We start from the raw sequence: 13,659 nt of genomic DNA on the forward strand, positions 1-13,659 counted from the left end.
CCGAAAGCTGACATCCGTCAAACATTGATGAAATGTTTATATCTTAACCATCAAAGCTTCCCCGAAGTAGAAGACAGTAAGCACCTTTCTTTTTACATACGATTGGTTTTACCTGCATTGGTCCAGATATTTTAGTTTAATTGGCCATATGTATAGCATTGACGACATTTAAAATCTAGTTGTCTGCTTCTTTGGAAACAAAACGCACTGAACCCGTCGCAGAAATCGCCACCAAAGAAATTCCTATGACGAGGGTTTCGGGTGTTTTGTCTACAAAGAAACAGACAATACCTAAAAAAGCATATTCCTTAAGCTTAAAGAAGTGACAATTTTATCTAAAGTAAAAATCCCAATGTTGAAACAGTATTCAGAATAAGCTAACCATTATTTTAATATATTTTGATATTGCAGAAATAATTCGTGGAGCTATCAGAGCCATAGCATATCTGACCACACGAGGAATTAAAAACGAAAATGGAGATCCAAATCGCTCAGCCGTTGAATGCGTTGCCTCCCCTCTCATCAGATGGACTAAGGTACGAATCAAATAGATCCCACGTGATTCATACTCATGAAATTATTTATTCTATATGTTTTTAGCCCGTCGAAGGTTGGTCCAATGCTTTACCACCAGCAGAACACCCACACATCATATGTCTGGCAAATGCACCAAAGCAGGGGGAGTACTATGTGTTTGTACATGGAAAAGTAATTTTTTGTGGCCAGCTGGCAGCACGAGCAATTGACGTTTTGATCAAATCATTCACCGTGCTTGGAACGAAGGTACCACCGGGATTGATCAAATTTGTTGAGTTTGTTGAAATCTCAACATATCAAACATCCCACTACAGTACGCGTGCCATAGTAAATGCTCTCTGTGCAATTTTCAAGGAAATAGAGGAAGATGAAACAGAAGAAACGGAGAAGGTGATTGTTGGTTCGGAGTAATTTTTCTTATCGATCGAAACGTTATTCTTTAATTTACTTCTCTTTTAATTTGTTGTTTGTTATTGATTAGTGCTTAAGACATGGAAAATAAAATAACTGAACAAAACCTGCATATTAGATAACATATTTAAAATCGTTGCAAAAATTTTCACCGTGGTACTGTGCGGGACCGATATTAAAAAATCCGTATGCGTGTTACGATATCATACATCTCTTATGCCTGCTTATACACTGCAATCCAATCGGTTGACCACTACGGTTTTATTGTACAACGTACGGTTTTACCATACGCGGTTGACCAACCAGATTGTAGTGAATATGGCAGGTATTGGATATACTGATTTTGATCAATGAGCAGTAAAATTTGCAGTGCAATTAAAAAAAATTGAAATTCAAAGGTATTCTGCAACGATTTTGAATATGCTTGCGTGTTTTTATAATTCTGAGTGAGTAAAGAATGCACCATCATATCTGCAAAAAAAATCTTAAAATAGTATCTGCAGCGCTCGCGATAGTATTGTAAAAACCTACAAAACAGAAAAAAAAACCTAATTTTCGGTAAAAAGTAACGTTTAAAAATAGGTAATTATTAACGTTAACGATTCTCAACCAACAATACCTAATTTTAGGTAATTGATGTTTACCGATAATTTAGGTATGTGCACTTTTGTGCGATTATCGTTATTTTTTACCGACTTTTAGGTATTCCTGTCTTAGCGTGTAGAGCGTTTGCTCCACCACGGCTGGCATTTGGCAGTCCCGGATTTGGCTGACTGAGTGACTTTTACTCAGTTAGACATTTCTCGTTTACTCAGATTTTGACAACCTAATGCATCAGACGAAATTGAGTACGGTCGACTTACCCGGTGAGTAAGCTTAAGTAAGCGTGTTACTAAATGGTTCATTCACTGCAACTGCCATGTACCCATTAATGGGTAAAAAAGGACCCATTTTTGATGACTATATGAGGCTGTCAAATAATGGGTGAAGTTCAATTTCAAATAATGGGTACTCTTTTACCCATTTCTCAGAGCGCTTCGGGCGAGAATAATGAGTACTTTTTTACTCATTAATGGGTGAAAAGCAACTTAGATAACATCTTCCAGTCCTCGCTTCAGTCGCAAAGTGTCTTAACGATGTCGAATGGAAATTGCTCGTTTGAAAAGTAGGTATTTCTTATTTTATTTCTTTCTGCCCACATCTAAACATCAATCTGAAACTTGCAGGGACTAGCCGGATCAGCAAGGAGATCCCAGGAGAGCTTTGGGAGCACCATTTCTTGCACGAACGATGGAAAGACCACTGGATGGAAAATGGTGAAATAAAGATATAAATATAAATAACGTTTTGTATTCTTAACTATTCATTGTGGCTCTTTCAATGATCCATAAATCATACAAATTCTAAAAGAAAAATCATGGTTTAAGGATTTCAAAATTGGGTACTTTGTACCCATTTTATAAAGCCAATTATTATTTAAAAATGGGTAAAAAAGTACCCCATGATTTGACGTACAAGGTCTTTACCCATTAATGGGTAAAGACGTTTTACCCATTAAATGAGTTTACCTACTTTACTTCGAAATGGGCACTTTTTCACCCATTAATGGGTACTTTCCAGTTACAGTGTTTGAAACTGAAGCCATTCCAGTGTATCTATCAACACCATTCTCTATTCGAACGCAGCCTAATTCAAGAGCAAATTTTCATTATGTCGTAAGTAACATTCGCACCGATCCGAGAAAAATAAAGTTTTGTTTTGATGACCGAAAAGTTATTCCTATTTCCAATTAAACACATATAATCTCATAGTGATAGCAATGTTTAACATATTCAGCCGGGTTTCAATCATACAAAGGCAAATCGCTAGCTTTCATGCTACGAAATACTGGTTTTTGAGTCAAAAGTTATTATACGTCGTTTGGTGGCCCCTATTGTTACTTAAGTCAAAGTGTATTTACCAGGATATTCGGGAGAATTATCAATTACGTCTCCTTACGTGCAGCCCATTCATCATTTTAGGACCACCGAAATCATCTTAGCAACAAACAGTTCGATTTATTCACTTGAATAATGAGAAAGCGAAACGACGAAAGTACACTTTTCACGGGTTTCTCAGTGCTGTTACTTAAGACAAACGGCATCTCCATAGAAATCGGATGACTTAAGTAACATCGAAAACTATTTTGATCGAAAGGTGATTACGTCAAAAAGCAATTCGACTGGTAAATAAATTTAAAAATGGGATATGATCCTATATTCGGACAGTATATAGTGTAATAGCAGGAGCATCGATTGACACTGATAGCTCGACTTTGTTTACCTTTGTTACATTCGACGTAATGAAAATTTGCTCTTGAATTATAGATCAGTGCACGGTCCCTAACCTCACTTTTTGCTCCCTATCATTTTGCTTCTGAGTAAAAGAGATAGCAACGAATGGGAGCCAAAACAAACCACCCAAAACTGTCAAAACTTACGGGTGAGAGAAGAGTGCGGCAAATCTTCGTGAACTGATCAATGGCAGAAAGGCAAAAACGAAGAAATCGAAAACTGTCAAAGATTTTACCTTCTTTGTGTTATGTGTTGTCATTTACTCGTCATCGTTTGGACATCTATCTGTGCGGGAGAAAAGGTTTTGAAAATCCGATGTAATCTTCAAAAACATACGATAAAATTACGATTTTCAACGAAAATTGTTGAAAAAAGTGATACGAAGCCTCTTAAAACAGTACTAAGCAGTGATAAAAGATGGGTAATACAGATACAAAGCTTAATTTCCGCAAGGCAATTGTGCAGCTCACCAGCAAAAGCCAGGTATGGTTCACTAATGTTCTAGTAGTCAAAAAATAAAACATCAATAATGGCATTACATTAAAATCTGGTTAATCTTTAGTAAATCAATACATTTAATTTCATCAACGCAAATATATAAAAAAGATCAAGTTTGATTTTGAAACATGATTGTGATTGAGTGGTATGATATTTCCATATGTTTACCTACTTTTGTTGCAGCCAATCGATGCAAGTGATGACGTATTTTGGGAGCAATTTTGGATCGAACACAGCACTCCTGTGCAGGACGTTTTTGCATTGATTCCCTCGAATGAGATACGCAAAGTAAGAGATGTAATGCCTACAAATTTAGCAACTTTATGCTACAAAGCAACCGAAAGGCTAGTTCGGGCTGTAGACAACAGCTGTCGGACTCAAGGAGAACAACAAACCGTTATAAACTGCGTACGCCTATTAAATCGCATATTGCCGTACATCTTCGAAGATGCAGAATGGAAAGATTTTTTCTGGTCGTCGCTCCCTTCAGGAAGTGATAAAGATGATAATGCGACTCCATTGGCTCAAAGTCTACTGAATGCCATCTGTGACTTGTTGTTCTGTCCGGATTTCACTGTTGTCGGATTACGAAAGTCTGGACCTGAAAAGGCGGAAGAACTGAACTCGATCGATAGTTGTGAATACATCTGGGAAGCTGGAGTCGGATTTGCACAGTCTCCTCCACGCAATGGAAATATGGACTCACGGCGAACTGAGCTTCTTAAGCTTTTGTTGACATGCTTCAGTGAGACTATGTACCGTGTTCCGACGATGAGCGACGAACCCAATAAATGGATTGTACACTTTACGAGCGCTGAAAATCGCCATGCGTTGCCATTATTCACGTCACTACTAAACACTGTGTGTGCATATGATCCAGTAGGAATAGGCGTTCCTTACAATCATTTGCTTTTCACCGATACCCTGGAGCCGATGGTTGAAGTTTGCTTGCAGATTCTGATTGTAACGCTAGACCATGATATAACCAGCAATTCACCAACACAATCCGCGTCGTATTCGCATGATGATACAACTATTGCGGACAACCTTTTCATCAACTATTTGTCACGTATTCACCGGGATGATGATTTCCAGTTTATTTTGAAAGGCGTAACCCGTTTACTGAACAACCCCCTGGTGCAAAGCTATCTACCAAACTCGACAAAGAGGCTACACTGTCACCAAGAGCTATTGGTGTTCTTCTGGAAAATTTGTGATTATAATAAGGTAGGTAGAAGAACCATTTGAATGGCAACCAGTCATAAATCCTTGTACCATATTATGATTCAATTACTAGTAATTCAACAGAATATTGAATGGGATGCTTACATTTTGAAGCAGTATGGAAAAACATATGCTGCATTACGTTCTTTAAAAATGAAAACCTATTTCTTAAGACCTGTGTGTGTGTGTGTATTCAATCTTACCCCCACTGGCCGGCAGTGGTATTATGGAAGAAATTTGCTTACAACAATCCTTTATGTTATAATTTGAAGCAAGTTTAATCCGGGAGTTAGAAAGCGATAGCTCTACTGCAGATTCAGCAACCCATTTCAGAATGCCTGGTAATTCACGTCCATTCCGAGGTTACTTTCACATACAATAAGCCCCGCATGTAAACACTACCATTATCATATTAATAATGGTACTGCCAACACACTTCGTATTTAGTAATGTATGGAAATATGCATTTATGATTGATTATAAATCAGATGGATCTCACCAAATTCTGCCTCCAAAAAAGGACCGGTTTGTTCACTCGCGGTAATCGAAAAAATCTTCCGCGTTGTATTTTCAACCCAACACGACATTTTGAATCACATTCGAAGTTTTTCATTTGCATAGAATTTTTGCTTAAAACCTCATTCGCGTGCATCCTCCGGAAGGCAGAACGCCAGCACCAAGAAAAGAAAAAAAAATACCCGGTAAAACTCTTCTTGGGACGGAGGCAAAGCACCAAAAACAAACGAAATGAAAAACCAACCGACGCGACACCACAGCAACACAGCTTCAAAAACCTATTTCTTTAGACCTGCTACTAAATTGTTATTATTCAAAAGTTTGATGTGCCTCATTTCATTTCATGTGATTTTGTTTTCTCACAAGATTCAGCTTACGTCTTAGGGGCAGGTTGAAGGTTGCATTGTTTTATTTATAACATTATTCGTTTTTGCTACGTTTCACATTTACAACATAGGGTAAATGTCGGCTTCGGCACCCATTGACTGTTTTCGGCAACCAAAATTTAAACGTTAATTTCACTATGTTTTCCCATCAACACACATCATCACAGTCCTGTTATGGCAGATTTTTATTCAAATGAAGCATACGTACTCTAAAATGGGGTTGATTTCAAGTTGCCGATAATAAAACAGCTGGTTAACACGCAGTTCTTATGGGAAGGTTTCCGAAGAAAACGAGGCTGCCGACAATAGTCACACTCACCTGAGAAGTTTGGAGCGTTGTAAAAACGCTTTCAAACAGTTTTGAAGAATTCTGTCGATTAAAACGGATAGAGAAGCAAGCAGCAGATGAATGTAAACCAACAGACACGTCATATATGTGCGTGACGCTAAGAAAATGCTAATAGAAGTGTGGACACTGCTTAGATTGACGAGAATACGTAAATTCCCCTACATCATTAGGATGTCCATTTAACAATTTTGTAAAATTTAGAGCGGTTCACTTGATATTTAATCTACTCAAAAAACAAAGCCCGTCTTATTTACTCAAAATTAGGATACCATTAAGGGGAAGTTTACCGCTAAAAAAATATATATATTACGTTTACGTCTATTTTTTTTCATGATAAATTAATATTCTTGGATTTTTGATAATTTTTCCCAATGATTTTAGAAAAATAAAAACGCGCCGAAAAAAAAATATTTTTGGGGTGGTAAACTTCCCCTTATGAACACAGTATGGAAGAAAGTTTTCCATTAACAAGTGTAAAACATCTCATTTTTCTGATGCCTTTTTTGTCAGGGGAGTCGCCTGCTGAAATCAACTACCTAATGATGTTGACTATAACTTCTGCCGTCAAATTTAAGAGAATTTGAGAAGAGCGTTTTAGATTGATATTTTACATCCTTAAACAGATTAAACTAAGAAACTGATTTTAAACGACACACTTTGTACTACAAATTAAGAACATAAAAGCGAAGACAACATATCCAAGAAACTGGCAACTTTGCCCGAATTCAAGCGACAGACACAGTAGCGCTGCGCTCGAGTGAAGGTGGGAGCAACGCATAGAAAAATTAGCAAATACACAAACCTTTATTCTGAGCATGGAACCTTTGCTATCCAATTCGTTCGGAGCATTTACCTTTGAGTGACAGATGACGCGATTCTGCCTGTCTCATACCGGACGTATGGAATAATTTCCAGTCTACTTGATATGTTATCTTCGATAAAAGTCAGCGGCAACATAATTAAAATACACTCAGGTCTTTTTTACACGGAGGATATGTACCGTGTAAAAAAAACCTAGCAAGATTTTCATTTCACATGCTAAAATATTTTTATATTGGATTTTGATACCATTCGTAATTTAGTATGTTATGGTCTATATAGATATATTTAAAAAAATGTATTTACACAAAAAATTGTGATTTTTTTTTAAAGTTTGCCATTTGATTATCCGTGGTTTGAAACGGATAATGTGATTCGAATCAAGTCGATAGGTTGTATCGTTATCGAGAAATCGTTAAGAACGTACTGTTTTGCGACTCAGTGGCGCCAACTGTGTAAGAAAAAATAAAACAAAAAAATAAGGGCAGTTTATTAATCAAAAATAGGCTTGCCGCGTTGGATAATTATGACGAGTATTGAATAAATCGATTTTTGCAACGAGTTGCATACAACATTTTTGCACTGTGTGTCAAAAGTAGATCTTTTTGGCACTGGATGCTGACAAGTAATACTTTTCGACACTTATATTAGTTATGAAAAGTAGGCCATTATGTTATGCAAAACCGTGTCGAAAAGTGACACTTTGCAGTAATGAGTGCTAAAAAATGTTGTATGCAACTCGTTACAACAAAATCTTCTTTTTGTAACTTGTTGCATATAGCGTTGCATACCTCCCTGGCGTCGATAGCATTGGTGCTGAGCACGGAAAACAAGATCGACAGAAAACAAATCAAAGGAAAAAAACTCGTTGTATAAATAGCTATTTCAGCATTCATTGCTGAAAAGTGTAACTTTTCGACACTGTTTTTGCAGGGATGGATCGACTTTTTCGTTATTTTTTAATATATATGCTTACGTTAAATCCAATTTAATTTTTAGCTAACCCATCTTAAAATAGATAGTTTAGTGCTTTAAATCTCCCTATCAAAATTCAAAATATCCGCACTTTAGAGCCACACTCTGTGTTTTCATTGAAGGTACACTTGAGAGCGCTCCCAAGTAAGTTTAAAATTTAAAGCGGTGAGACTACAATCTGCCTAGCTATTGACGCCACTGCTTCCAACTTAAACTCAGTTACGTCCGTTATCGCACCTGGGATTGTCCGCAGTAGCCGCACTATTTGGATATTAGACAGATTCTGTGGAGAACTTGATAGTCAAATAAATACACTTAATCTTCTAGTTTACTCGATATCTATCCATTGCAAGCAATATTTTGACAATGGTTTATGTTTTGAGAGTTTGTGCAAAAGTAGAGTGAGGTTGGGATTTCGGGTGAAATTACCTTTCACCTTTCCCTCCGTCTTCCTAGGGGCTGTTTATTAACTACGTAGATAGTTTTTTGTTATTTTTGACCCCGCTCCCGTCCCTCTGCGTAGACAGTTATCCATACAAAATTTGGGCCGTGGATAATTTCCAACCCCCAATCGTTTTTGATATTATATTGAAAAAAATTAGGCCCAGGGCATACCCCCTTACTTTTTGTAATTTATAGAGACAGATAACAGCGCCAATAGGTTGGTGACGATACAACGTTGAACTGCCACTCACACCAACATCTATGCATGTACGAACCAACACCACTGAGCGGAGGGTACAGCGCAAATCAAAACACGAAGCGGTGTCATCACTCAGCTTTGGCAGCTTCAGTTTGACGTTTGGCGTTGACAAATACCTTCTTTATAAAGTAGTAAAGTAATCATTATTCCAACGTAATTTTTTAATGTATGCGTGCAGCGTTGGCCAAGGAAGACGGCATATTTTATTATTTTTTGGTTAGCAATGATTTCGAACCGTTGCGTTTTTCCGAAGTATATTTCTATGCTTATAAAGATTATGTTGAGCAACAGATTCCCAAATCATCAATTTTCGATTACTTTTTCGAAGGGACGTATCTGCTATTGTAAACAATGCATCTTACTGATACCGGTGGTGATATTGGAAACTCGTTCACTCGAAAGCAAAACATATTACAATTCCAGCTTGGATGTGTGCTTGGTTCTGTGGCGTATAACGTGGTAATGATTGAAAATCGATGCAATCATAACAAAGTGAGAATTTTGCTATCGAAATATAATGATGGTGACATCGATCATCTTATTCGCTCGGCTGGCATTTTTCATACTGACACCTGTCATTTATTGAGCCCTGGTGGTGAAGTTGGCGAGGGACTCCCAACTGTTTCAGATGGCACTGCGATCACGTAAGGGTGGTGTATCCATTGCCTTGTTCGAGGAATTGTTAGTGCGATATCTTGTTTATTAAATATCTTTGCCCAAAGTCTTGTTTTGATTTGTCTTGGTTCCTTCCAGGATCCCTAAAATATAGCAAGTGTGGTCCTGATTATGTTAAATGACTACCATGGGCATAGGATCTATTTTAAAATCAATCAAGATTTCTAGATAAACATTCTTTTCATCAACTTTCTCTTTCGTTAATCACTCAGCTGCAAAACATTTCCCTGTTATTTTTGACGTTTTGGATGCTAGATAAGAACCTCCTTTATGAAACTGTGTGGCAAAAATAGCGTGAAATCTGTTTGCATTGCAGTGGTTCTCAAAAGAGAAATTCTAAAAAAATCTATCAAAGCTGATACGACATTTTGAAATGTTCATTGAAATTTTCAGTGTGGGAATCATACATGCTCGACCTTCCTATATTTCTTAGTTTCCACGTTTTGTTCATCATTTTCCTTGTTCTGATAGCGATTGCACGAATGCTTAACTGACCGTTTGGAATACCCTAGACTGAGAAAGCCATGTAAAAGAAATCTCTATACATACCAGTCGAACAATCTAATAAACTTATCAATACAAATCAGTGGCGTCCCGTAACCTCACTTTTACCTGTGCACCAACTTTTAAAAAAGCCGGCGTCAGTGGTTTAATAGTAAGCGTGACTGCTTTCTCACCCCAATGGCTCTGGGTTCAATCCCAGCCGAGGTCGGTGGGATTTTTCTGAGGCATCACAATCTCTGGTCACGTCTTCCTTCGGAAGGGAAGTAAAGCCGTTGGTCCCGGCCCATGGGTGTTGAATGGGTGCGATATCCTACGCAGGTGTGGAAGCTGCCTTCCTGCACATTCGATTGTCGTCAATGGATGGCAATCGATGTCCGTCGGTGATTGGCACTAGATTACGGAACAGAGACCGACGTTAAATAAAGGAAAGAAGACCAACTTTTAAAACCAGATTTAATGCCATATTCATACTCGAATCGGTTGACTTAACATTCTAGTTTACTCGATATCTATCAATTGCAAGCAATATTTTGATAATTGTTTATGTTTTGAGAGTTGGTGCACAGGTAGATTAAGGTTAAGGAAACGCCGCTGGTCTTCCGCTTTTTCCAAGATGGCTCTTCAGAGATTCTTCCAACTTCTCATGGAGGCTTATTTCGACTTCCCCCAGAAATGATTCTGGTCCTCTCCAGAAGCTTCGTTCGAACTAATCTGTGAGTTTTTTGCAGACCTCATCCAGAAGTTTCTTCTGAGGTCCGGGATATTCTTGCAATTTATTCAGGAAGCTTCTTCTGACTTCCCCTAAGAGTCTGACTTACCCCGAAAGTATCTACCGATTTCCCCCGCAAGTTTCTCTTGGTGGTGTTGAGTACTGGGCACTGATTAAGTCTGCAAGTAGTAGACGAAATACGCGTATCTGTCAAAAAAAAGCAATTATAACGGAATTTAAAGGAAATAAACCAACACACTCAAAGCTCTTCAATCTCCAGGATTCCATTAAGAGGCTCGACAAATTTAAAAGATTAATTATATACTTTTTAACTTCGTACTCACGCCTAGAAAAACTCCTGCATAAATTTCGGAACTCACTTCTTCTTTGGCTTATTAACTCCCCACTGGGACTTTACGCCAACTCCCAACTTTATATGATATTATTTATATTGTGTAGCAAGTACAATACTCTATGCCAAGGAAAGTCGCGACATTATCCATCCCTTAAAATTCCTGAGCTAAGGGAGGCCCATCCCATACCCACCTTTTGCATCAAAGATGAATTGCGTCACGTTTAGAATAAGTATTTTTATAATTCAAGGCTATCATTATTAATCATTTGTAAATCATTTTCAGAAATTCTTATATTTCGTACTTAAAAGCAGTGATGTTTTGGATATTCTGGTACCCATCTTGTACCATCTGAATGACTCCCGAGCTGACCAATGTAAGTTTATATTAACTATAATAAAGCAAAATCATTTCATCGTTTCACTCATGCAACAGCCCGAGTCGGTCTTATGCACATTGGAGTATTCATACTGTTGCTACTGTCCGGTGAACGAAACTTTGGAGTTCGGCTCAACAAACCGTACACCGCCACGGTCCCGATGGATATTCCTGTATTCACAGGAACTCATGCTGACCTTCTGATAACGGTTTTTCACAAAATCATTGCAACCGGACATCAGCGACTGCAACCTTTGTTTGATTGTCTACTTACGATTCTGGTAAACGTTTCACCATACTTGAAAACACTCTCGATGGTTGCCAGCATAAAACTGCTTCATTTACTAGAAGCCTTCAGTACGCCATGGTTCCTATACTCCGCACCCTCTAATCATCACCTGGTGTTTTTCTTATTGGAAATATTCAACAACATAATCCAGTATCAATTCGATGGAAACTCCAATTTGGTTTACACCATCATACGTAAGCGGCAGGTATTCCACGCCTTGGCAAACTTGCCAACGGATGCTGCTGGAATAGCCCGATGCATGAGCAACAGAAAAGGTGGAAAATTGAACAACTCTAGTCATGGAGGAACTCGAGATGGAGTTCGAAACGAACAGAACAATGAAGTGCTACCGTCTACAGCTAATGTAGGTAATGAAAGTGAGGAAGATATCACGGTCAGAACTGGTCAATTAACGCTTGATGATAGACAACCATCGGATGAGGAAGATAGCCGCAGTGAGATCGTAGAAGAGTCGATGGAGGGTTCTCGTCCTGCTCTACCTGCGGAGCCAGGAACTTTGAAAGTTACGCTTCTAGATACCCCTGACATCACTCAAATGACTGAACGGGAATCTGCTCATCCATCTGGTGAGGCAACTACTCCATCACCGATTGAACCTAATGCGAAAACTCCGGTTGGTGAAGCCGATCGAGCCTCAATAGGATCACCAAGCAAGGAGCAACCGTCCCCAATCAAAAGATCTGTTGCTCAGGTATAATCAAAACCCATTTTGTTGATAACAGTAAATAGCTTTTTTTTTCACTACAGCGTGGTAGTATTCGTGTCACACCGGGAGCTGGTCACGGATCACAGGCGAAAATATGGCAACCGACACCGGAATGGGTCCAGTCATGGCGCTCCAAACTGCCACTTCAAACCATTATGAGATTGCTACAGGTGCTTGTGCCACAGGTGGAGAAAATATGCATCGATAAAGGATTGACTGATGAGTCGGAGATTCTAAAATTCCTCCAACACGGTACACTGGTAGGATTGCTACCAGTACCGCATCCCATATTGATACGAAAATACCAGGCAAACAGTGGAACTACCGCTTGGTTCCGAACCTATATGTGGGGTGTCATTTACCTTAGGTATAATTCTGACAGCCTTCAGAGTATGACTAAATACTTATTTAAATCTTTTTATTCGACAGAAACGTGGATCCTGCAATTTGGTACGACACTGAAGTAAAATTATTTGAAATTCAACGCGTTTAATATGTCAAATATACACAATCAAAAAACATGGATAACATTTCTACGACCATATAGCTTTGTACACGGATGTCAGATGCATGTTATAACCAACCTAACTAACCCAGATCAATATTTAAGCACATTCCTTCGAAGATTTATAAACAAAACTTATAACGCCTCCTATTATTGATCTATCTACCCTTCTCTCGACTCTTACATCAACATTCCTTTTCCGTTTCCAACAGTTATCACAGCCATAACCGCCTTTGAAAATATTAATAGACACTGACAAACTGCTAGATTCTTTTATTTAACATACTATTTTAGTGCAGTGCAATTCATATGTATGTTTGCATTACAAAACAACAAACATAGCCTTTTGAAGCAAAACAAACACATATGTATCACCTTCGTAATTGTGCTTGAATAACGTCAAATAAAAAAAAATGTAATGCAAAACTAACTGAAAAATTTGTTGTAATAAAGAAAATTTATTCACCAACATGTTATTGCACTGATCGAAAATATGAGAATGAATCTTTAAATTATTTTGCTTGAGCATGAGCATGATTGACCGCCCGAGGATGCAACTCCGTTATTGCCAGATCAGCTGTAATTACACAGAGAACCAATAGACGTTGCTTGGGACTAGCAATCATCATCAATGTTTAAATACTGGTGATCTAAAACTAGGCAATACTAGCGCTGGCCACGTCCGAATGATGGTCAAGAAAGGAATGGGCTAGGAATATGTTAACGTAATACTCGCTTTAAAGAAAGCCGTCTGCACTTCCACGAGAA

General features: G+C 38.2%; 1 protein-coding gene across 1 annotated transcript; it reads left to right on the forward strand.

The window, feature by feature from the left end:
• Positions 1-3,561: 3,561 nt before the first annotated feature.
• Positions 3,562-13,312, forward strand: LOC135698373 (protein HID1). The gene is made up of 6 exons (XM_065218307.1): positions 3,562-3,764; positions 3,963-5,006; positions 11,278-11,368; positions 11,428-12,371; positions 12,428-12,753; positions 12,816-13,312. Exons 1-6 carry the CDS (start codon positions 3,699-3,701, stop codon positions 12,877-12,879), a joined length of 2,535 nt encoding a protein of 844 aa, XP_065074379.1. The 5' UTR covers positions 3,562-3,698; the 3' UTR covers positions 12,880-13,312.
• The last annotated feature ends 347 nt before the right edge of the window (positions 13,313-13,659 follow it).

Source organism: Ochlerotatus camptorhynchus, unplaced genomic scaffold, assembly GCF_037179485.1.
Source record: "Ochlerotatus camptorhynchus isolate MF236.1 unplaced genomic scaffold, CSIRO-AGI_Acam_v1.1 ptg000085l, whole genome shotgun sequence".
In the NCBI taxonomy this organism is placed as follows: domain Eukaryota; kingdom Metazoa; phylum Arthropoda; class Insecta; order Diptera; family Culicidae; genus Ochlerotatus; species Ochlerotatus camptorhynchus.